At 42.2% G+C, this 25,537-nt stretch overlaps 2 protein-coding genes across 3 annotated transcripts in view; both read left to right on the top strand.

Annotated features, from left to right (window-relative positions):
* Positions 1–25,537, top strand: part of fam20cl (family with sequence similarity 20 member C, like) — a 33,844-nt gene that overhangs the window by 7,399 nt on the left and 908 nt on the right. The gene's annotated exons all lie outside the window — the stretch shown is intronic.
* On the top strand, positions 65–25,199 carry dnhd1 (dynein heavy chain domain 1). 2 transcript variants are annotated; one of them, XM_084376041.1, is made up of 44 exons: positions 65–127; positions 1,420–1,844; positions 2,189–2,386; positions 2,471–2,674; positions 3,477–3,587; positions 3,708–3,864; positions 4,131–4,385; positions 4,608–4,751; positions 5,150–5,261; positions 5,449–5,681; positions 5,774–6,017; positions 6,274–6,431; positions 7,174–7,299; positions 7,459–7,735; positions 7,942–8,069; positions 8,444–8,642; positions 8,719–8,804; positions 8,951–9,170; positions 9,320–9,445; positions 9,553–9,647; positions 9,772–12,922; positions 13,021–13,126; positions 13,375–13,534; positions 13,643–13,916; positions 14,024–15,551; positions 15,642–15,747; positions 16,089–16,203; positions 16,308–16,494; positions 16,708–16,810; positions 17,105–17,233; positions 17,430–17,621; positions 17,747–18,166; positions 18,275–18,683; positions 18,834–18,932; positions 19,054–19,230; positions 19,634–19,812; positions 20,641–21,639; positions 21,727–21,895; positions 22,035–22,109; positions 22,269–22,494; positions 22,624–22,715; positions 23,467–23,616; positions 23,850–24,478; positions 24,581–25,199. In XM_084376041.1, exons 2-44 carry the CDS (start codon positions 1,510–1,512, stop codon positions 24,968–24,970), a joined length of 13,473 nt encoding a protein of 4,490 aa, XP_084232167.1. In that variant the 5' UTR covers positions 65–127; positions 1,420–1,509; the 3' UTR covers positions 24,971–25,199. The 2 variants fall into 2 exon arrangements, with proteins under 2 accessions (XP_084232167.1, XP_084232166.1); XM_084376040.1 differs by lacking the exon at positions 65–127 and adding an exon at positions 206–493.

Raw genomic sequence — 25,537 nt, 5'->3', positions numbered from 1 at the left:
GGTTACTCACAGTAACAGCAGACATACTTGACCTTCAGCGGCAGACCGGCCGGCTCCGCAACCAACTGTGCGTTACCGTGGCAACGAGCCGTCGCCGCGGTTGCCTTGACAACTCGTTCACAGACAGGTAAGAGTCACAGAAGTTTGTTTCTCTACTCATTGTTAGCTAGCTCGTTGTTTAAAAGTACTTATTTAACTTTAGAAACATCACTACCTGCTTTCTAATCCTCCTGTGGAGCAGCAGTAATGTGAACGGGTGTTAAACTGCGACGAGTGTAACGTCTTCGGTTTACAGTTAACTTTAGTTAGCTGGTGTAATGTAACTAACTTTGGCTAACGTTAACTAGGAAAAAGTGCTTATCGCGTCAAGCTTTATGAATGGATGAGTGAAAGCTGAATGAATGAAGCTGTAAAAGGTTATAGCAATCATTATAGGCGTCATATCAGGGATAGTTACACAACGGTGTATGAAAATGTCTCCCAGTCAAAACGAGTATGTATCATGCTTTATAAGATTTGTTGTAAGCTAACTGCTAACGTTTGTCTGCACAGAGATATCAACACTTTAGCAGCAACATGCTGAATCTCTGTCAGCAATCCAAACATTTTTCAGGATTTGTAGTCAGATATATGGCAAAGTAAAAGGATACTGTATGTAAACATGGTTATCTTGGTTACAGATATTGTTGATAACTTTTTTAATGGGCTGTTTTATGCCATTAAACTGATAATTCTGTATTCAAAGTTTCTGCTTATCCCTGTCTAATTATGTTTGTTGAGACTGCTGATATCATGTATATCTTTATCTGTTTTTTGTATGTTGCTACTCAAAGGAGCACTATGTAGTTTTGGGAAAAGAAATTGTAATCAGAATAGAAATAATAAACTTTATATATACAGCACCTTTTAAAACAGAGTTTACACAGTGCTTGGACAATCCAGCAAAAACAGGAAACTCAGAAAGACGATATTACAGAATAAACACTCAATAGTAAAGCCAAACACAAGGAAGCCTCGTCTAACACAAGTTAAAAAGAGAAGGCAGAACAGAAAATGTATGAACACAAGAAGTCAATATGAGTCATTACAAGTAAAAGGACTAAAAGTGATACAACAGGCAAAATCACAGAAAAAGAAAAAAAAGTAATGCAAAAGTAGAAAGTTCCTCAGTGACTCATTTTTTTTATCCCTCAACAAACTAAATAAACAAACTCTATTGGTTTCCGTGACTGAATAAAATGAATAAACAAACTGAGTCTGTATTATTACCTCATTAATATTTCAATATTAAAATTCTGAGTCTGAATTTCTTCCCCAAATACTAAGTAGTGCCCCTTTCACAATACAGGATATGTTTAGCATGATAAACTGGTGATTCACACTAAAAATGTACATTAAGTTTTTGTTCTTTTCTTCCAGAATTGCCAGAATAAAGTCCTAATGTAGATTGGCAAGACAACGTTTGTGCTACTGAAACCTGCTGATGGTATTCAGAGAAAGATCAGCAGCATGTTCGCTGCCCCTTCAGAGAAAAGGTCCCATGATGGAGACATTACTAGGTCTGGATCCAAGGTTAAGAAAAAGGCCCACGCTCCTGAACTGACTTTACCTCCACTATGCCGGGAGCCACCATCTCTCTCAGCAGCTTTTCTGGCCAGGCCTCTGTTCAGAAATGTCCCCTCCGATCGGCCTTCATCGGTGGTGGAACTCCCTCGTCTTACAGCCCAAGTAGGACCTGGGAAAACCACAGATGATACAAAATGGACTGAGGGACCTCGACTACTGGCCTCAGCATTAGGGACCCACATCCCTAACAGAAGTGCTGATGAGTCAGCAGCACAGAGGTACATGGAGTACTTTGTTCAGATACAAATTTTAAAGTTGTGGTTATGAGTGTAATTCCTACTGTTATCACACTGTTTCAGATAAAATCAGGACAATGAGAAATCTGATGTTGTTGATGGTTTGAAGGTGGACTGGATGTGCATTTATAGATCTTTGGTTGTAGGGTAATTCATATTTTTCCAGATATAGTTTATACAGTATATTATAGGAGCTTGTCAAGCAGTAAGTTTTTCAATTACCTTCCATAAAAGGGTGACAGATTTAGCTATCAACATTTACTCCTCAAGGTATTTGACGACTGAATTAATTGCTCTTTTGTTTACACTCAGTTTTTATTTTTCAGTCTTACAGGGACAGACGAAGCCATAAAAATCGCAACATGTAACGATAAAAAGATGACGACTGTGATAAATGGGAAAGTGACCAAACCAAATAAAGTTCCTCTCACTGGCACAGAGGTAGTTCATATCTTTGCCAAGAAAATAGACCTGGGGGAATTGGAGCTTTATTACCTTAAAGAAGTGGCCGGAGACTCTTACAGGTACAGTAAAATAAGGTTATGTACCAGCTGGGGTGCACACAATTAAATAGTGAATACACAGTGATATGTCTGCTTTATTTCCAGACCATATGACCTGCGAGTGGTCGATTCCAGTCAAGCTGGTTCTGAGCACTACATCTTCTCCCCTACTACTGTCCTGCATGTGACAGAGGGGGGTTATGGTGGACTTGTGAGTCTGGCAAAGTGGCACAGAGAGTCTACATTGTGGACAGCCTTGCAGGAGATCCAGTTTTTCAGGGACTTTAGACTGCGGAAAGCTTTCACCTGGTAAGTTACATACAAACTATGCTTTCTCTCGCTTGTTCAGGGTTTTGTTTTCCCCTAATAACTGTTTATTTTACCAGGAAAATCTGTTGAAGTGTGACATATCTCAATCCCTCCAGGCAAAATGTCTGTCGAAACAAATTCCCTCTTAGCAGAATTTGAATCGTATTAAAGGTGGAGTTAGTGATTTTTAAAAAAAGATAGTTGATTGTTGAGTCTCATTTCCAGGTCATCAAACCCTAACGCTTTGAGTAGGTGATGCACGGCATGAGCAGTCTCTGTGAATTCTTTTTTTAACTGGCGATAGACGGGTTTTCTGCTTCACTGTATCATTCTGAAGAAAATGTTGATTGTGCAATGTAATGGATAAAGAATAATGAAATCAGCAGAGCTTACATTGGTTCGCTATAAACCTCTCTATCACTGTACAACTTCGTCTGCCACCAGGCACGTGGCCACCCGGGAAAGGGATTTACTGGCGATCCATCTCTGCTATAGACTAAATGATTGAATAAACTCATGTTTTGTCCTGTGTTGTTGTTATTTGTAACTCTGAGGAAAACAGAAGCGATCTAGTTGTCTTTGCAACAGTGGCAGCAACAGAAAAACTGCTTGGAAACACTGGGGAAGAAGTTGTTAGTTGCCACTTTAAGCTCAATAAACACAGACCTTATTTGAACGGAAATGCTTCTGTTTGTCCTGGACATTGAAATCTTCCAGGACATGTGCTCCAGCGTATATTTCTTCCCTGCTCTTTTGTGTTTTATCCTCAACCTTTGTCTGCTTTATGTTTTTTTCATGCCAGGTGGCATAGAAATGTACGTAAAATCATTTTTCAGCGCCGCAGTGAGGATCTGCAGGATATGCTGGTTATAGCTGTACCTCAGTTCAGAAATGCTCTTTTTCTGTTCACCAGGTGCGTCACGTTCACATGTAAATCATTCAATATTAGTTAAATTGTTGATTTTTTAAAATGAGACCAATGTTAAGCTTCAGTTATTTGGATTACCTAGCAATGATTCTGAATCTTTTACAGAGTCATTGAAGAACTGAAAGGGACACACCGGCTCCCCCAGGACGAGTCTAGATCATACACTTTGCTGGAATTAAAAAATGTGCTGGTAACTGTGAATCAAGAGCGTTTGAAGATACTGGAGGAATTATCACAGTGTCGCGCTGTCATCTTGAATGCGGTACAGTTTTCTCTGTTGTAACAAACTCAAACCTGTTTTAAGCTTGTGATGAATAGTTTTAACGAAAGAGCCTCGAGAGACAGTTTTTAATTGGTTCATGAGAAAAGTTTCTGAGCATAGAGAAAAATGTCAGTTTTATTTGAGATAGAAGCCTTTCCATTTCTGCCATCTGGTCAGTTTGCTAGGAAGTAAAATAAATATGTGACAAAAATCTTATCACTGTAGATCTTATTTTATTTTTACTGCGGCGGTGTTTTTGTCACCAGGTGAAAGAGGGCAGCTACAAGGCACACCAGGAGCTGCAGCTGCATATGGAATATGCTAAAAAGCCACATAAAATCTACGAACCCATTCACCTCCATCTGGCTCATCAGAGGGAGCTGAATAAAGAGTTGGCTCGGTCTGAAAGCGTCTTGCAGAAATTGTGCAAGTTCGCTGCTCTCGTCAACCAAATGATTGTGCAGAGTCTCGTCACGATCATCCGACAAGACGCCACTTCTTTTGTCAGCCACGTTTTGAAGGTAGCAAGAGATAATTGTCTGTATTTTCAGATAGAGCACTTTAGCATACTTCTCTCAAGGTTATAACAGGAGAGCTATGGATACAAAACTTGAATAACAATGAAGGAACGCAACTACATAAAATAATGGAGACAGAATCAGATAAAGCTTATTGACAATGGATTTAAACATCAATCATATTAATGCTTTATTGATGATGTATGATGTGTTTTTGTTTGTTAGAGGAAGACATCTCGGCAGTGCTGTCTCTTCCACACTGAGCTTTGTTTCAGTGCCAGTAGTCAGCTGACCTTGGACCCAGCAGTGCATCTATTCCAAGAAGCAGTGAGTGAAGCCGTCCTGACTGTTGGTGATTCAGTAATTCAGGTAATTTTGAAAAATGTCCACTTGCACAAAGCCAGCCACTTACTGGAACTGTGCTTCACGGTTGTCACAAAGTTTCATTTCATAATCTCGTCACACCATCAACAGAAAAGTGGCTGACTAACAGAGTGACTGTATTACTTAAACAAGCTGAAATGTGAAGTACAAAAATATAATGGATGAATATAAATGAATAAATCAGTATCTCCAAAAGGTTTATTTGCATGGATGTAAAGCGCTGATCTATTTAATTTGCTCCACAGCATCAATAGTAATACTTGCATTATATTTAATAGTTGCATTCATTGCATCTGTTCATTCTGGCAGTGTTGTTGTCATTTTGATCAGCCTTTTGATAATGAGTTTATCACCAGCCTCTTAACACATTTCTTTTCCATCAGATGTGTGATACTTGTGGATTCTTCCTAGAGAGCAGCAACAGTGTCTCCAGCTCTGGTTTTTCTCAGGAATTAACCTCTGACTGCGGCTGTATTGAACATGTGACTTTTACAGGTACAGCCATTTGCGTTAAAGTTGCTAGTCTTTTCAGTGCTCTGATCTCAGTTAATTTGAGCATCTGCTCATCCATACCTGCAGTTTTCGTATGAAAATTTGCCAGAGCAGTTATATTTTATTTCATTTATTTTATAAACAGTGGGAAGACAGGTTATTTTCAGTCTCCATGTGTTTTAATTCCCAGGGGACGATAAGAACAGTGATGAAACAGCTGGTTGCAAAAAGTTTTGCTGCTGGAAGTTTTTCAGAGACCTGTCATCTCGCTGGCTTGTGCTGCCTCAAGAGACCTCGCTGATGGTGCGAGGCAGCAGGGTACACGGCTGCTACTACCCCCTCCCCAAGAGGCAGCTGGAATGGCAGATCAGCATCAACGATGTTAGAAAACAAATTGAGAAAGAGCAGTCCAAGATTATGCAGGCAAGACTGTCACTTTATCACGTCAATCAAATGTTAACTAATTTGCACACCTGCTCATGTGCTCCTAGTAACTGTCACTTTTCTCTGTACAGGAAGCTGAGCTAGAAATCCAGCAGCTGTGCGAGAGCTACTCATGGCTGATGGAAATCCACGTGTTCATTAGCCAATGGAGTGGAGCCTCTCTGGAATCCATGATGAGTCAGCCTGCACTAGTATACGAGGAACATATAAAGAAGGTACGCCACTGGACAGAAGCAATCCACACAGTTCCCTCATCAATCTCCACCTCCAACCAGCTGTTCACCATCCAGTGCAACTGCATCAAGGACAATCTAGGTATGTCGGCTCTAAAGTATATAAATCTTCTCTTCAGTCTTACTTGATGACTCTAAGATACAAAATCCTTTTCAAAAACTATTTGAATTGACTTTGCCCCAAACCAGGGAGGAGTGACAAAACAACGTTTTCTAAAAGAAATTACTCTTTATTGTTCCCTGGCTTTGTAAAACAGTAAACTGGATGGCCAGTTGATGGCTTACTTTTTTGTTTTTATCCTGAATGCTTTATTACTGTTTGCGTTTGTTTTTTCAAGGGCAACAGCTGATGATGATTGAGCAGGAAGTGCTGGAGCAGCTCGCTGAGCAGATAAAGCAGCTCTCAGAAAGTGTCATATCAGACTTGGAGAGGACTGCAGCTGAACTCGAGACAGAACCCCAAGACTTACATGACTTCTCAAAATATGCTGTTATGGTACACAAACACACACAATACATACTTGTATGATTACAGGTCACGCAAAGAGAAAAATCAGCCCAAACAATAAGAAAGACATTCATAAGAAGCCAATAGCCTAGTTTTACCTGTTTCACCTTTGCAGGGTTTGCAAATGGATGATTCAGATCCTCTGAGATTCTTCTTTTGGTCACATATTCATTTTAATTATTCATCTTAAGAACTTTGTCTTGTTAAAGCAAATGTGTTCTGAATTTAGACTCCATTATCCAAGAATGTTCAGGTGATTCAAAGTGCATCAAGGCTTTCAGTGCTGTTATTTGAAGGCATGTAAGTGACGAACACTAGTGTACACTTAAGTTCTCCAGTAAACTCTTTTGATGGTGAGTTGTTAAAGACTTTCAAAGTGCAGTTTCAAGTCAGACAGAGTTTATGGTTGGTTGTATTTTACCTAATCGTCACCCAGCTTGCTTATTCAACCTACAGGCAGGAGGTCGTTCTCTCAGTCTTCTCAATCATTTGTCAACATGCCAACATTAAATGAATCTTTTATTCTCTGTAGCATAATGAGATTTTGTTCCTCTGATACCAGATATTTTAATGATTTCTGATCCGAAAACCAACCATGTTACATATTAACATTGTCTGACTTTGTTTAAGAGTCTAAGGGACAAGAAACTCACCAAGTGCTGTAATTACAGAGTCATGATAAACACCTAAAATTGATTTTAAAAAGTCCAAATCTGTCTTCTCTCTTCAGGTGAGGGAGTCTGTGAAAATGTTTGCTGACCTACAGAAACGTTTGGAGTACATTCACTCCCTCCAGGACACTGTTTGCAGTAACTATAGGAAGATGACTGAACAGGAGGTGACTTTGAAGGACAAGGTCTGTATGGATAAAAGTGAAAATGATGACATTATTAACCACATTATATTTGTACAATTCAGTTTCCTGCATTATTTTGGAACATTACAGCTGTAATGTCTCATTTATAGCTTTTTTCACACTGCGGTCTGTGTGCTTCTGTTTGTGTCCTATATTCAGATGCTGGACATGTGGGATTGCTTTATTCCCCTCTTGAAGAAAGCAGATAGCATTGTGTGCCAGCGTCTTCCTACAATGACTCACGCACTGGACACAATGTTCTCATTTTTGGCGTATGACCTTAAAAATATGGTGTCTAAAGCTACATCTGGACCCTTCCTTGATCCAACCCAGAATGCAAAAGAGATGGTCTCCACACTGAACCACATGTGTTCACATGTGCACAATCTCAGTGCAAAGCTGGAACAACTTAGTAGGAACAGTCGAGACCTACAAGGTGAGTTGGTACAAAATATGGGTTGAAGCTTGAAAGAATTGCTTTTGATGTTGTGCTTTTAGCTTTGACCACTAGTGGATTAAACATGTATTTTAAATGAGAAATTAAACAAAGAAAAAAAGAAGCTTGGCAGTAGTAAAACTGTCATAATATGTAGTTACAGAAACCCTAATCTTATCAGACTGTGTTTTCTTGCCTCCCATTAGAACATCCAATCAATTTGACCACTTTGGCAACAGATGTTCAGAAGCTCAGCGCCCGTAAAGAGTTGTGGGGGCTGAGAGATGCCTTCATAACATGGCTGAAAGAATGGAAACAGCTGCTTTTCAGTGAGGTAACATGTCAAACTGACCTCTTTCTGCTTATTAACATGATGACTAAATATGTTTTGCAAGGAGGTAATTACTGTATTTGTGCGCATTCATGGTACTGAGAAATTTAAAGCTAATTTAAAATTTACTTAAAATTGAATTCAGTCTCTCCTTAATTAATTGCCATCTTTGGGGAAAAAAGTAGTGATGTTAAGAGCTGGAGTATCGACAGCACAGCTTGGTTCACACTACATTCATGCAAAGATGCTAATCACTGTTTGTAAACCATTAGGAGTTATAAAAGTAAGAATATTCTGTTTTGTGATTTAAAAACAACCCTATAACTACTGTCCATGGGAATTAAACCAACAGATATTTTGAAATACTTTTCTGTCAGGTTGTGGTGTCACAAGCTCAAGGGAAAGTCTCCAAGTGGAAGGAGGAAGCTCTGTCTCTAACAAGTATCATACCTACTGATGATGCTGTGCTGCAGGAGACTTTAGGAAACCTGGACAGCTTAAGCCGTCAGCTTACATTCATGGCCAAGCTGCAGAGCCCCACAATCAAACATAAACACTGGAAAGCTATTTTTGAAGGTCAGAGACATTCCCATATTGTAATGCATATCATTACAGGATATTTAAAATGATTGAAATGCTTTCCATCTGGCAGGCATGGGCTATGTTCCAGAGAAGGAGGTGACTGTTGCTGAACTGATGTCTCAACAACCTCAAATTGACCAGCAACTCATTAACAAGGTGAGAGCAGGAGAGATGTTACATATTGAGCATGTTATGGCAGTGCTACTAAAATCAAAACAAATAGGGGTTGAACTACCTTTATATGTCATTAACACACAATACTTGATTCATTTTGCTTCTCGTGGTTCCTTTTACTCCATCAGATATGTGGGGATGCAGACGCAGAGTGTAACATGGAGCGGACCTTCCACAAACTTCGACAGGGTTGGGAAGCCAGAATCTTCCAGCTGGAGAAATTCACTCCCCCTGTTTGTGAGCCACAGCAGGGATTAGCAGAGACAGAAAAGCCCACAGAGGGCACCGTTTCAAATCTCCAAACGGCCAGTCAACATTCCTGTCATGATGCAAGATTCACCATCGTTGGTGAGACTGAATAACAACCTAACAACAACTTAGTAATAGAGATGTAATCATCAATCAAGCAGTAACTACTCTGATTCAGTTGCTTGCTGGAAAAGTGTGAAATCAATATTCTGCTTCGAAATATCTGAGATTTGTGTTTTCTCATTCAGGTCTGGAGATTCACTTTGCTGAGATAGAGAATGATTTGATGACTCTGTCCATCATGTTGAAGTCCCCCCACAGTGTGGAGTTCAGGCTGCAGATGGAAAATCTGGTGCAATCATTACAAGATCTTGGTAAGGGGTACATTCAGGAATAAAATATAGAAAGCAACATTTTGAAAATTTGTGTAGAGATAGTATGAACATTGTATTGTTTTTCTTCCCCTTTTAATAATTAATAGAGAAGCTGCTTTCTTTATTTGAAAGACACCAGCAAATATGGGCCTTCCTGACCAAGATGTTCTGTCAAAACTTTACTTTTCAGAAAGTGGATTTGGTATGTCCCTGTTTCATGATCACAAGTCACATATAACTAGCTTTTGAATTGCTATAAAACTGGTATTTCACAGAGCTTTTCTTTAAGTTTTGGTTTCAGATAAATGTATTTCTTTTCCCCATAGCTGGATCAATTCCGACCAGTTGATGAGACATTAAAGGAAATCATGCTCTCTATATCCAGAGACCCTCATGTGTTGAACTTTGTTCATTTCAAGAAGACAAACGACAGATTCCATGGCAATAACCTTTGCCAAGTACTTATTGATGGCCTGTCTACAATGGAGGGTATTTCCAACCAGATGGTGGATCTCCTGGACACCCTCTGTGAACAGTTTCCAAGACTCTGGTTTCTGAGTGACAGGGAGGTGATACAGCTACTCTCTTTTCACCCAGTGCCTTTCACACTGCAACCCTTTGTACACAAATGCTTTAAAGGGGTTCGTTGGCTCGAAGTGGATTGTGAAATAACATCTAGTACAAGAGATGTAAAGTACTCTGAGGCTACGTCTCAAAGCCACAGACAGATGAAGGTGCTGGGATTTTTTGGCAGCCTCCAGGAGCACATTACCTTTCTGTCTCCTTTGGAACCAAATCTCAGTGCCTTGGATTGGCTTTGTCTGTTCGAGAAACAATTGAAGATGACCATGGTACAGCTCTTGAAAGAATGTGCTGTTATGCGAAACCAGCTTGAACCGTCCTGTCAAGATTTGGGATGTGAAAAGAAAGTTGGAGACGTCCTGATCCACATTGCTGATAAGAGGAACATCGCAATACCTGTGCTGGATCTCTTGTTTGACTATCCACTTCAGTGTCTGCTGGTGGCTGAGGAGGCAGTTTGGTGCAACGTTGTGTTACAAGCTTTCCAAGAATTGAGCCCAGTGAAGCTGAGCAACATAAAGGCACACACCTCTGCAGAGCTGAAAAACCTTGGACGGTCCATAAGGGATGGCGTCACAGGGGCTAAAACTGAATCTCTGGTTTCTAAGTATAAGATGATGTGTCTGCGTGTGTTAGTGCAACTTACAATGAAACATTCGCAGCAGCTATCTCAACTCATGGAAGTGCAAGGTGTACCTCTGGAGTCTTCTTTTGAGTGGCAAAGTCTGATGAAGTATCACATAAACTCAGAAAATTGGAGTCTGAAAGACAATGATGAACCGACATGTTATGTGGATGTTTTGGGCCATCGACTCCAATATGGTTATGAGTATTTTGGTCCAGAAGATTGGATGATTGTGCATTCTCCGTCCACAGATCGGGCAGTACTGGGGATTCTCCTTGCCATGACAAGCTATAGATGTGGGTTTGTGAGTGGACCCTGCATGTCTGGAAAGAAAACGACTGTGGTCCAGTTAGGAAAAGCGCTGGGGCGACAGCTTGTCAGCATACAGTGTTGTCCAAGCATGAGACCAGGTGTTGTTCAGCGGATGATGTTGGGTGCCCTCCAGACTGGAGCATGGCTGCTACTGGACTCTGTAGACTTACTAACACGAGGGGTCCTGTCATTACTGGCACAGCATCTTGTAGACATTCACCAGTCGTTCTCTAGGTTGACAGAAAAGAAGAATCAAAGAGAGAATAAGGACCCAAAGGACAGGACTGCTGAGAGCGTCACAGGCTACAAAAATGTTGATTCAGAATGCCAAATGATACTTGCAGGGAAAAGCATTCATGCCAGCCTACACTATGGGTGTGTTCTCATCTCATCGAAGGGGTTTACGTCTGAGGTTCCAGAGAGTCTGCGGTATGCAACCAGACCCATTGCGCTAACCCATCCAGATTACAGGATCATCGCAGAAGTAATGCTGACTTCCATTGGTTTCACAGAAGCCATGTCTTTAAGTCAGCGTCTGGTGTCCCTCATCAGCCTGGCCAAGGATTCCCTCTGTCTGCCTGATTTCCTCACTGACAACCAAAGCTGCTATCTCGTTGTCTTGCAAAAGATCATCTCCGCCTCTGAATTACACTTCGAACAAACTGTAAGGCAACGGAAAACTTCGGATGAGGCTAAAGGATCGGCTGCAGAAAAAACTAATCATACGTCTTCACAAAATGGGACTGCCAGATTTGTCGAGAAGGACAGAAAAGAAGCTGAAAAGCTTTCCAGGTTGCGCCATTCTCATTTGTCAGTTATAGAGGGATTAATGGAGGAGACAGCCATTGTTAAAGCCATTCTCTCCGTCGTATTACCTTTTCTTTATGAGCACAAGAAAGCCTCACAGTTCTACATCATTTTCAGGGACACATTCCCATTAGCTTGTCAGTTTCCTCTTTTCCAACACTATATTGAGGAAGAAGAAGAGAACCAACTTAAAGATGCAGTTACAGAAGACTTACAAAGGAAACAGTGTCACTCTGACACCAAAACAATTAGCAGCGCTCTTACGCTCTACCAGGCCATTAAAATATCTCAGGCAGTTCTGCTCTTAGGCCCCTCAGGTAGTGGAAAGACAACCTGTTACTGTGCTCTAGCTGGAGCACTAAATCGTCTGGCTGCCGGGGCAGTGGAACATGTGAGTGAAAATGACAATGTGACCAAAGGAGATACTCCACAGGCAGAGCAGCAGATCTCTCCTTCAACCTGGAACTCTGTTGACACTGTGGTCTTATTTCCTAATGCCATGTCCCATGAAGAGTTATTTGGCTGCTTCTGTGAAAAGAGAGGATGGCAAGATGGAGCTGTTGCAAAGGTGCTGAGAGATTTAGAACGACGTGAACCAACAAGGTCTAAAGTCTGCAACAAGAAAAGTAATCGGACACCAATAGTGAAATGGCTGGTAATGGATGGGGAGCCTGTGGGACAGCCTGGCTGGTTAGATTACTTAACCACACTTTGCAGTGCTGAGGACCCATTTCTGTGCCTGTCATCAGGTGAAACACTGCCATCGCAATCACACCTTAAACTACTTATGGAGACCACCAACCTACATGGTGCAAGTCCCTCTGCAGTGACCCGTTGTAGCCTTGTTTATTTCACAGGTACTGATCTGTGGAAGGCTGTGTGGAAGAGTGAATTGGATGCCCTCTCTTCTGAACACAAACTGGATCAAGGAACTGTGAAAATGTGGACTCGTCTAGCTGGAGATCTTTTTTCCAGCACTCTGAGTTTTCTCAGACAAGAGGCATTAACCTCTGCAATCCACAATGAAGGACAATGTTTTGGAAGTGTCACATATGGACTGCAAGAAATCACGTCATTTGTTCGGATCCTGCGTGCCCTCCTACACCATTTCAGGAAGGAAGTGGAAAAAGCTGAGGCAATACAACAAACAGGTATAACCATTACTCACATTTCAAATGACCTCGTAAACACACTAGTTAAGGAAATGACTGTACTTTCATTAACGCTGTATCACCTCTTCTCTCACCAGATATTCACAGAACTGCCACAGATCCCGACACTAAACAAGAGCTGCTGCCCAGGAACCTTTTTCTGGTGGCTTACATTTGGGGATTTAGTGGACATCTGCATCCTCGGTAAGAGAATCTTTATGGAGCTTACATATGTAGTCACTTATAATTATGCAAACGATTAAGTATGTATGTTATTGCTGCTAACATATACAGTGGTGTACTGGCTTTCTGGTACACTGGGACAGATCCTGCAACTGTCAAAAATGTATTAAGTTTTGAACACATCATAATTTGTTTTTTGTGATACAAAAAACCTCCTAAATGAACAAAAAATACTAATTTTCTTCTTTTATTTTATGTTTTTACTTTAGACACTGGCCACAGTTTGACTCACTAGCCCGTCAAGTGCTGTTTACTTGTCGGTACAAAATTGTGGTTCCTGATGAGGAGAGTGTGTTTGATCACTTTTTTAACATCGACAGCAAGATATGCCCCAAGAACACACTGTTGACGAATTACATCTCTCCCAAGGTTTGTCCTGAGCATTCAGTGTTGTGTATTGAAAGAACATCAATGTAGAGCTTAGGCTACTGCAATTAGATATTTCAACTAACAAGTGTTGCAAATCTGTTTGCATAGTTTGGGAAACATACCTATCTCCTCAACATCATGTTGGAGGCAAACCAGCCAGTGTTGCTAGCAGGAGAGCCCAACTCTGGAAAGACCACTCTGTGCAAAACTTTGCTGAGTTTTGACAAACCACATATCAGCCTACCAGCCAGTCCACTGCTGGGCTCCAGAGACCTGCACACTATACTGAATAACATCAGCTGCCAGAAGAACTGTAAAGATACTTTGACAAACAAGCCTGGGCTGCTTCTTTTTGTGGATGATTTGCATGAAGCACCGTGTGGTGAGTCAAAAGAATTAACCTTATTGAGAACTAAAATGAAAGTTTAATCTGATTTTGCACCGCTTGAAGCTTTATAAGGTTAATTTGTTCTGTCTTCCTGTCGATAGATGTCTATGGGAAGATGTCAGCATCACTAGAGACACTACGACAGAGTATTTCAAAGGGAGAGATTCTCACATTTGATACCTATCACTTCAAGTCAATGTGTTCTGAAACCATCAGCTACATGGCTACCTGTTGTGTCTTTGGATTGGGCAATCACCAGAGCAATGTGATATCCTCCAGGCTCTCACGCCTGTTCTCCATCTTTGTGCTCCCTTGCTTATCTAGGGACGTTATTTTGTCTATCCATTCTCCTCGGCTGAAGATCTGGCTCAAAGACATGTCACTCATGCAGAGTGGTGCTGACATGGCATGTTGTATCATCACTGCAACTAAAAGTCTGTATCATGCAGTATGTGACCAATTCCAGCCTACTTTGCAAAGGCCCCACTTCACATTTTCCCATCATGACCTTGAAAAGGTGTTTTCAGGATTGTGCCTGTGGCAGCCTCACATCACAAACACAATGCAGAAAACGGAGAATTCACTTCCAGGCTTTCTCCCTACATCAGGGCCTGCAGCTTCAGTGCTAAACATAGCACATCTCTGGATGCATGAGTGCATGCGTACATTCTGTGATAGGTTATGCTCCGAGGACGAACGCAAAACTCTCGTGTCACTCATAGCCAAGACAGCAACGACACACTATGGAATTCGATTGGCTGAGGAAACCAAGCCTGTTGGTGTAGATAACCCACCGGCTGTGACAAGCCTTGCTGTTCCCACACTACCCATGGACACAGCAAGCACCTGCAGGCCAACTGATCAGAGTGTAGGTACACTAACTCTGCCTCAAGAGCCAAAACCAGCTGACCAGTCAGACCTGAACACATTGACTGAATCTCCCCTTCTGTTTGAAAACAGTCAGCATCTAAAAACTCACCCCCTGCAACCCCAGACTCTTCAGCGTATGGAGCACATAATAACTACGCTTGTTTATGGTATTGACCTCTCAGAGGCCCTAAACTCAATGAATCAGCAGCACAGTTTTAGACGCACCTGTTCCTATCAGGACCAAGACCTGGATGTACAACTGCAACAGCTGTGTGATTTTATTGACAGAAAAGCAGAAGAAAAAGGACAGACATATGATAATGACTACAACTTTACAACCAGAGTCATTGTACACAGACAGAGGGTGATTCAGCTGTTACATATCCTCAGGGCGTTGCTCATACCTGGAGGTCACGGAGTGCTGATCGGCTCAGACAGAGGTACAGGCCGTAAAACCACTGTGTGCTTAGCTGCCTATGTGATGGGCTACCAGTTGATGGAGGTGCATCCTGGGAATGAGGATAAATTGCATGAAATCCTTAAAGAGGCTGGGAATCAAACTAGAGCGGATGGAGTTAATGTCATCATACTGGTCCACGAAGGAATTAGCCAGTCTGTCAGAGAGGAACTCTTGGTGGGGATGGCTCACAGAACTTACCCAGGGCTCTACACAGACGAGGAGCTGAGAAATCTCGTTTCCAGAGTGACTGCTGTGAAGAATTCAAGAAGATACCTTATGGACAGCTGGATGTTTGAGAAGTAAGAGGATAATAGAAAACCTATTGGTCATCATACTACATAAATTTCACTACTTTGTTAACCATATTTGTTCTGTTTCTTTTCACAAAGGTACTTGAGCCAAGTCCACAGAAATGTGCATGTGTTCATGCTGCTTCCGCTCACCGTGTCAGACAGCAGCGAGATACCTGCCAGCAAAACAACCCATGGATTGAATGTAAATAAGTATTTTCTTTGAGTATCAACACTTGTCACTGTACTCTACAACAACACACAAAATGCACTTTTCAGACCAGGTGGAGAAGATCCAGGCAACAACTATTTAGACACATACTTTTACAGTTGGATTCTTACAGGATCAGCCCTTGATTCTGTTGTGGGATCCTTGTACCCCAGCAGCACCCCAACAAGCAGACCATGCTCACTCTACTGTAATGTGATATTTAGGGTGGAAAGGGCTCTGTATACATAGCACAAGTTGTGCCATTAAGTGTGTTAGATTTATAAAGTAATTTTACTAAAATCTAACCTGATGACTTCTTATCTTTTGTGATCTAGGCACAACTGACCAAGGCCCTGAGTGTCAGTTGCTGTGTGGAGGTGTACCAGCCTTGGTCCCACCAGTCTTTAGTGGAAGTTGCTGCTCAGTGCCTAAAATCCAGTACCCCCAAAAGTGAGTCACACCACCAAAGTTAGTCTTTACTTTAAAGTCTATACTTACTTAATTTGTACTTCTTCTTACTGGCAAGACATATCCTTTCCCCTTTTCTTTTTTAGTGAAGCGAGAGGGGCTTGAGGCCGGCCTGTCTGTTGCTATGGCAGGAATCCATCAGTCTGCGTGTCAGTATGCTGCTGTCCTTCTAAGAGCTCAGCCTTTCAGCCCTCAGACTTATATGGAGTTAATTTCCCACTTTGGTTACCTCTGCAACCATCTGCACAAGCTACGGCAGAGCCAAGCTGTCAGGTAGTTCTTCTGAAACCGTTGGATGATTAGCATTTTTTCCTCTTTTCTCCCTGTGTCTTCAGTATTTACTGTGCTGCTGCTGATTTACCAACACATTTGTGTTTATGCTACTGTGAGCAAGCTTTATCTGATAAATAAACACTCACAAAGAGTATTTGGATTGTAAACAGAAATACACACACTGCTACTATTGTAACTATTGTATTTTTTCAGAGTTGCCAGTGTTCTGTCTCACTTGGATGTCATGAACAACACAGCTGTGCAGTACAAACAGCACTTAATAAGACTGCAGGAGAAGGCTGCTCAGACACAGCAGGTAATATATAGCAATTCAGCATATGCAGCTCCAGTGGGATCAATATTCTGTATGTGGCTGCAACTGTATCGACTGCCACAGTTTCTATACCACAAGAGGTTATTTTTCACCACAGTCAAAAATGGTTTAAACAACTTTGTAAGCAATATATCGAGTGCACTTCAGATGCCTGTGAAGGCTTCAGAACAGAAAGAGGAGATTATGTTAAAGTAAGCAAGTGGTCTTCAGTTAATATTGAAATTCTCATATTCAGTAACATTTGCGCTATAACACACATTATTTGCCATCCTTAAGCGCATGGAAGAGCTCCTCAGAGCTGCAGATCACCAGAGAAGCCTGCTTGAGGAAGCTCAGGACACATGTGTAGCATTGGCAAACAAGCTGGATGACCTGGAAGAGCAGATTAATTACGCCCAGAAACAGGTACAGATTTCCTGTTTTATTAAAATCTGCATCCTTTAAATCATATTGGATCACATTATAAAAAATTGCTTATTAGCCTTGTCATCATAGTATCCTAGGCTGTTTAGATATTGGACTAAATCCCTGAGAACAATTTAGGGGATTTACCTGAAGTGTCACAGAAAAGGATCTTACTATGGTATTTATTTTTTTCCAGGTGAGACCTGTGTTTTTGTCAGGCCTCAAAATTCTCAACTGTCTAAATCCATCTGACCTGGAGGAGGTCCGACACTACAGAGATCCACCTGATGGAGTTGTGAAAATTATGGATGCCATTTGTTTGCTGTTTAATCGTCCACCAGGCTGGGAGAGCGCTAAACAGCTCCTTGGACAAACCAACTTTTTCCAGGTGTGTGGAAAATAGTAATAGTGGCTTCATACAGACGTTTATATTGGTCAGCACTGGCTGAGTAATGGCATACAGTGGCGTAAGAGGCTGATTTGGGATTGTTTTCTCTCTAATATCTCTCCCAGGAGTTGGAATTTTTTGACCGCTACACTCTGACAAATGAACAGCTGCAGCAGCTCGGACAGATAGTTCACAGTCCCCATTTTGTGCCGGAGTCTGTGCGAGAGGTGAGCAAGGCCTGTGAGTCCCTGTGTCGATGGGTCCAGGCTAAGTATGAGTGCTGCTGTGTACAACATCAACTGTTGGTCAAGCGGCAGTTGGAGGTGATGGCGAAAGAAGCACGAGGTCAATTGCACCTGGCCAAGCAGCACAAGGAGGACACATGCCATCATCTAGAGGATGTCAAGCTTCAGCTTCGGTTGATACAAAAAGAACTGGAGGAGCAGATGCTGGAGCTGCACTCAGCTGAGAGTGCAGAAAGAGAAGCTACTACAGCTGCAAGGCAGTTGGAGACACATTACAGAGACTGGAGGGCTGCTGCTCAGGTAACACAGAATCTGCAAATATTCTGTACTATTTAAACATGACACTAAATTTAGTGTTATTTCTTGGTAATCTTTTTTTAAATGATAATGTTTTTTTGATTTTTTCAGGAGGCAGAGTTAAATAACCAAACTCTACCAGGAGATGCCGTTATCCTGGCAGCAATCATCTCTTATTTAGGCCCCTTTGGGCCTGATGTGCGCACAGAACTGCTGAGCAAGTGGAGGGAGCTATGTCAGACAGGAAGCATAAATATAAACCGAGAGGACCCGCGAACCTCCCTGTTTACACAGTCTGATGCCTCACCTTCTTTACCTGTTCTTGGTTTTCCCATCGCTGTGTCTGAGAGTCTGCAGCTGTCTATGGGTCAGGCATTAGGTATTCTCCAGGATGCTCCATCTGCCAGAATGTCTGTAAAGCTGCTGCTGTGGGGCTGCAGGAGTGCGTGGGTTCAGTGCTGGCCTCTGCTGGTAGACACCCAGCAACATCTAGATATAAGCTCTCAAAGCTGGCTCACAGGTACAGTGAGTCCTTAGATTTACATTTTTGCTGGGGTTTGTCTGTTTGTTGCACCTTGTGCCATTTAAATCCCCTAAAATCTCTACAATGCCTGTGTGAAATGCAAATTGTATTCAAAAACAGAAAACCGGTTGTGTGTTTGCTCTGCAGCAGAAAAAGCCAGTCTTCAGATGGAGGCAGGGTGTGACATGGTGGTTTGTGCTGATGATCCAGAGCTAATGGAAAAGATCGACCAAGCTGCGGAGGAAGGTAAATTAGAAATGCCACACCACTTAAACCACACAGACGATGAGACTTTTACATCACGTTGTAGTCCATTTGTTACCAAATTATATGTCCTTTCTCAGCTTTCTAACCTTTTGTTTTGCAGGCTTAAGTGTCCTGGTAACAAACGTGGAGCGTGTGATTCCCAGTCCACAGTTTCTGGCCAGATTGGTTCGACCGGCTGGATGTTGCCTTCCAGGGATAGAACAACATGTTCAGCCGACCCACCCTGAATTCTGCCTCTTCTTCACCACCCATCTGCCTGTCCAACTGCTTGGCAGTGGTAAGAAGGATTTGTAGTCTGTTAAAGTCACTTACTTGGCATTTGTCTTGCAACAGAAGTACAGAATTTCCAAATTCATTTGTCAGCCCAGTCTAATAAATGTAAACAAGTTTGTCTTGGCTTGGTTTGACTGGCTAAAGTTATCACTGCTACAGAGGCATACTAATAACTTTACACGGATCACAATTACAGTCAGTATTAAGACCGCATATTACGCTATACTGTTTGTGTTACTCTGAGCATAAAGAGTTAGAATAATGGGATCTTTACAAACATTACAAACATTGATCGCCAAAACTCAGCAAACGTAATGAAGTACTGTAGACACTCTGGACATATTAGAAATTAGCTCCTCTAACTCAGCTGAAAGCAGTAGCTCACTTTTCTTGCTTTTGTTCCTTAGAGATTCATCCCTCCATTTTGGCTCAGGTCCGAGTGGTTGACCTTTCTCTGAGCTCAGAAGAGATCCAGGAGCTGATGCTGACACAGCTGCTGCAGTCTGACTGTAAAAAGCTGCTGAATCGACACTTGCAGTTGCAGAATGACAAACAGACGCTGCAGGAGAAACTGGTATCAGAAGAGGTGACGATACCATCATTTACCATCATATCAACAAATACTGTCTCTGTTGCTTATATACTGTAGCCTCATTTAATTCAGTGAAGTAGAATGAAATCAGTCGGGACATTCGGGTGCTTCTTTTCTCTAAAACAAAATGGAACGGTTTGAATGTGTAAAAGACAAAATCTGCAACTGGCATACAAATGATTTCTGACTGACTGAGGCATAGCCATGGTCAGTTTGGTTGGGATTTACATCATTTCATGTAGCCTGTACAATAGATGAATGACATTTCTCTCTCACACATCAGCGTTGACTGTTCTTTTACCTGATTAATTTATATTAATTATGTCATTAGCTTTTGATTCCATGGCAACTGCTATTGTGAGTGTCCTTCCTAACTATGCACCAAAATAGCTAGTTTCAGAGTCCGACATGTATCTTCAAAAATTAAAATTAACTTAATAAAATTAGAGGTTTGCCTGGTGATCTGGTTGATATCCCTCGATCTCAATGATTATCGAGTAATCCTTTTCCATATAATTAATGCTGTTCCAACAAGCTGTAGCCTGGCTTTGCATGTTCACCTTATCTATATTAGATTATGGACTAAGTAAACCTTATAACCTGGGCTGCAGTTCTGTACATCAATCATATTCTCGGCTTTTGAGTGTGGTTTCAAGTGTTTTGTAATCAAACTGTTGTTGTGGTCACTGAATGAAAAAGTTACTTTCTACCTTTAAGTTAAACTAAAGCTGAGGTCAGTCCTTTGATGCAAAATCTTACTCTATACATCATAATGTAATTATCTGTTGTCGTTTGTACTGACTCTATCCAATCTTGTCTTAGAATGCTCTTATGGACTACATCCTGCAGACTAACACCCCACTGCTGGAGGACCCTAATTTTCTCCCCCGCGTGGCTGTTTGTCAAGAAGCAATGACAAAACTGCAGACCGAGATCCAACAGCTGAATGAGGAGCTGGAGTACCATGAGTCCCTGCTGGCTGTCCCCCGACAGTTAATGAGGCTGGCTGCTACCCTCTACCAGGCTCTGCAGGAGGTGTCCCGTCTGTCCCCTGCCTACTGCTTTTCCCTGCATGGCTTCATCATAGTTATGCAAGAGGCCTTCATTGTGAAGGGCAGGCCATTACTGTCATGTAGCAGTGGGAAAGTGTCAGAGGGCGTCATAGCAGAGGTCACATACTGGATGGTAGCCCAGCTGCTGGTGCAATACAGGCCTTGTCTCTCCAAGAGCCATGTTGCTGTTCTGAAGATGCTGGTGTCTTTGGCTTTGCTCCAACACAACCAGCACTGCGCTGAGGCTGAGAGGGTGGCTTTCCTCAGGGGCCTTCAAGACACAGAGAATTCTGTCTCACAGTCCACAAGTGCTCTGCCCAGCTGGATACCACCCCATATCCACCCAGAGCTCCTCTGCCTGGAGAAGATCCCAGTCTTCAAAGGATTGATTGCCTCTCTCTCCACCTGTCCCACACAGTGGCAGGAGTACCTGCACTTCACTTCCTCTTCTGTAGCAGGGGCTGTTCCCTGTCGCTCTCACTCCCATTTATCCCTGCTACAGCGGGCTCTGCTATGGAAGACCATGCTTCCAGACTGTCTGGAGGAACTAGCTGACGCCATGGCCGTCTACCCTGTGTGCCTGTCTGGACAGACCTCAGAGAGTGAGGCCCCTCACACTGGGAACCCAGAGGCCCTCTCAAGATGTCTCATCAAACACGCGGGACCCATCATTCTTACAATGCCCAGTCCAGGAGAAAATAAGTGGACAAGCATCCAGCCTCTTCACTTAATAAACAACATGTCCCACTGTGTAGCAGACAAAAAGGAGGTAACACACACGGTTTCTGTTGTTAATATCTGTAACCAGAGTATATTAATGCAGTGCTTAATGTTTTTCTTAATGGATATGTTTTAGGTGAAAGTCATTTCCTTTGGGGCTCCGTGTGACACAGAGTTCATTCTCTCAATGCTGGACCAAGCTGTTAATGACGGCCACTGGTTGGTTTTCAACAACTGTCACCTGTTGGATCGATGGGATGATAAAGTAGTGACTCACCTCAGCCGGTTGATCTCCTCTTTCAGAGGTAGGTAGTCCATCATGCATCACTTTAAATTGTATTTGTAAGATTTGTTGCCATTAATACATGCTTACAACCCAAGTTACAGCCCAGTCTTTCTACTTATGTATCTACCTATCTGCCTGTCTACCTACTCATCGCACAGAGAAGCGATGCCTGATTCACCCGTGCTTCAGATTGTGGTTCATAACTCAAGAATATGCATCATGCTCTATACCAGGTAGGTCGTAGATCTATTATATTGCAATTTCTGCTCTATGCACAATCTTATCCTAAGTGAGCTAATTTATAGCCTCAAGCAAAAGCTCAGTCTCTGTTTGTCTTATTCAGGTTGTAATAATGATTTTAATGCCGATTATTATTTTGTGTTATTAAACAGCGGCAGTGCGAATGTGTGCCCTGCCTCTGCTCTGTGACTCTCCCTGGAACCTGACGGAGGAGCTGAGCTGTTCCTTGCGACAGGTGGTGTCCATCATACAGTGTCAGTCATTGTCGGCTGTCACAGCAGACAACATGGAGCTCCTCCTCCGCTGTGCCATCTTTCACTCTGTGTTACTGCAGAGACAGGCCTATAAATACTTAGGCCAAGGGAGGATTTACAATTGGTGAGAAACTGGGCTCACATGCTTTAGCGGTGTTGTCTCATTGTAAAAATATTTTAAAACCGAGGCACATTCTGCAAATGGTGGATTTAGATTTTATTCTTGTGCATTTGGATTGTTTGTCTTTCGAAGGAGTCAGGACGACCTCCTGGCTTTGATGGATGCACACATTAGCACTGCTGGTCTCTGCCATGACAAGACTCAAGCTATGCAGTATATAGCAGGTGAGACAGCATTAAAGTGGGATTCTGGTATTTTGAAACACGGGCTCCATGTTGACATGTTTTCATGTGTAAATGACTGATAGGTACTAAGGTTTGGAATCGGCCCAGCCGCAACACGGGCTGCGATGGCTGCAATGTAATCCTCAAGGGCAGCTTCGTCTGTCAAAGTAAGACCAGTAAAAGTGCTTGTTTTTGTTTTTGAGATTGTTAATGCAAGTGTGTGCCATTAAGGAAAGAATGCCTAAAGAGATAAAGCTTTTTGTTGATGATTTTTGGAACAGTGGATAGACGAACCAAGATGATTTTGGAGAGTTTTATTTTGTTTCGGTCAAGTTTGAATACATTTTTTATTTTTACGATGATAAAAAAAACGTTTTTGTAAATTTGCATTGCAGCTCTTTCTGGTTAAACAAAAGGATCTTACTCCGTCACAAAGAATCTTTGCCATAATGTGGTTAGACATTTAAAATGACAATCTTATCCTGTCAGTGGCAAAAGCAAGCACTTTTAGTGAACATACTTTGAAGGATTATTCGGCAGCCATTGCAGCCATGTCCAGACGCTGGCTGAGAGAATCTACAGGACCTATTCGTCAATTACATACCAAAATATGTAAAACATGGGCCTAGCTGCTGTATGAATATCCAACTTCACAGTTTACAGATAAAACTATCCTTCTTGTTCAGTTACTCTACAGTCTGATTTAACCTTGTTGTACTTTTCATTTTTCACTTTTCACTTTTTCATTCAGTCAATCTCGTGCATGGTGGTCATGTACTAGACTCTGCAGATTTGGAGGTGGTGGAGAGCCTTGCTAAGATCTGCCTCAGCGCGTTGTCACCTCTCTGGGGCAAAGGACCACAAATCCTTTCAGATATTATCAGCAATCCTGGCAACTTTGGTAACCACACAACTTTTTTAGAGTGCTGTGTTTTGCATAGAAAATATCCTACAAGCCAACTCTTTGCCCTTTTCAATATTTACCTGACACCTTTTGTTGAGCAAGTTGCACGACCGTAGCATTAATATGAGGCGACATTTAGTTTACGTTAGAGCCAATACCGGGATTTCTGTTTGTCAGATATTGTTTGTAACTACAATGTATTGATTGTGGTGTGTGTTTCATGTCGTCAGATTTGACAGGATTACTGCAGATTTTGGAGCAGGGTTTTCAAGATTCAGCGAACATCAATGACTTGACCCTTGTGCTCGGCTTCAGTGCCGATGTGGCAGCTGAGAGAATCAAAATCAATAGCCACAATTTGAACATACTGCTGCGGGCCTCCCAGACTCCTCTAGGAACAGCGAGAAGCTTCTGCACCCAGCTAAAGCAGCCTGCCACACTGCCAGCCTTTAGCCACGCTATAGACAGACTGCAGACTCTGAAGACTTACCTTGAACACCAGGATGACAGCCCAGATACAAATGCAGGAGCTGTTTCTCACAGTCCCCTACGTGACTTCCTCCAGGCTGAGTGGGATGATCTCATTGATTCAGTGTCCTCACTCCTCTCACAGCTCCGACAGCCCGTTCAATACAGCACGCCGACCTCCGCTTCCCTCCTCAAGCTCACTGACTTGTCTCACTTGGAGAGGAGGGCAGAGTTGCTCGGTGCTTATCTCTGGCACCACAACACCACAGATCCACCTGTTGGCTACCGACTGTCTTCTTTTAAAAATGCCAGAGGCTTCCTGGTGGCGGTGATAAGACAGGCTGCTCAAGTGAATTACAAATATACCAGTGATATAGCCCTGCATTTTCAGGTAAAGCATATAAATGATAAAATCATGTTTAAATAGCCTTAAATGTTTGAACTCTGGATGAAAATAGTTCCTACTGCATGTTGATTGTTGTCTTCCCTCCAGGTTCTGAGTGATAGCACATACCCGGCCTCACTTCCTGTGGATGCTGTGTATTTGTGTGGCCTGGAGCTTAGAGGAGCATCATGGGATACACAGCTAGGAGCCCTAGAGGACACAGTCTCTCCGCAGCCATGCTCACTGCCCCTCGTTTGTGTCCAGGCCCGAGTCAGGAGCACAAATACATCCCGGGATACCTCCCACTGTGAAAGTTCACATTTAAACTGTGACCCACAGTTACCACTCTATCACTGCCCGCTCTATCTAGATGGAGAGCGGGAGAGTGGAAACTGGGGACTGGCAGATGGTAACATTATCGCTATGCTGCCCCTTCGTGCCAAGTTAAATCCTGTTTTGTGTAGTTTGAGAAGGGTGAGGCTAGTGAGTGTGCTCTGATGAAACCAAACTTTTACCTGCTGTGATGTACCAGGCTGAAGCTCAGATGCTTTTACTTTATTGATAAAAAAAAAAAGGCCTCACTCTACATGCTTATTTTTGTAAATATATTCGTCAGTGGGACTACTGTTCACATAAATGTATGTGACACTTCTGTTGCTGTAAAATGCCTCTTCATACTTTGAGTTTTGCAATATTTTGAATTTCTTATTAAAGATTTCACACAATGTCATAGTTGCAATTTCTAGCATTTTGTATGATTCACCTGGCATCACTGTTTTGTGTTTTGTGGTCTTGTGCACCCATAACTACACCCGATGTCATGTGAAAGTAATGTCATGATGCACTGACTGTAATACACCTCCATATCAGCTGGTTTTCAGTTTTGAAAGCTGTTTAAATGTTAATGTATATTCAGATATTTTTCACCCACGTGTGAAAACACAAAATGCCATCAATTTTGTCGCTGTTATTATGTGTGTAAGTAGCATTTTGTCCAGATATTTAGTTTTAGCACACAAAAAAGTTTTAGGTTTGCATAACTGGTAACAACAGAATACATAGCAC

Source organism: Pagrus pagrus, assembly GCF_965226575.1.
Source record: "Pagrus pagrus genome assembly, chromosome: 2".
Taxonomy (NCBI): domain Eukaryota; kingdom Metazoa; phylum Chordata; class Actinopteri; order Spariformes; family Sparidae; genus Pagrus; species Pagrus pagrus.
The sequence above is the reverse complement of the archived record's forward strand: the minus strand, read 5'-3'. Positions and strand labels throughout refer to the sequence as shown.

Bases quoted from the DNA above. Each gene is read 5' to 3' on its own strand.
- dnhd1 (XM_084376041.1), top strand. From the start codon at position 1,510: ATGTTCGCTGCCCCTTCAGAGAAAAGGTCCCATGATGGAGACATTACT. The intron at 8,070-8,443 runs GTAACATGTCAA...CTTTTCTGTCAG, and splicing joins AACAGCTGCTTTTCAGTGAG to GTTGTGGTGTCACAAGCTCA. The intron at 15,552-15,641 runs GTAAGAGGATAA...CTTTTCACAAAG, and splicing joins GACAGCTGGATGTTTGAGAA to GTACTTGAGCCAAGTCCACA.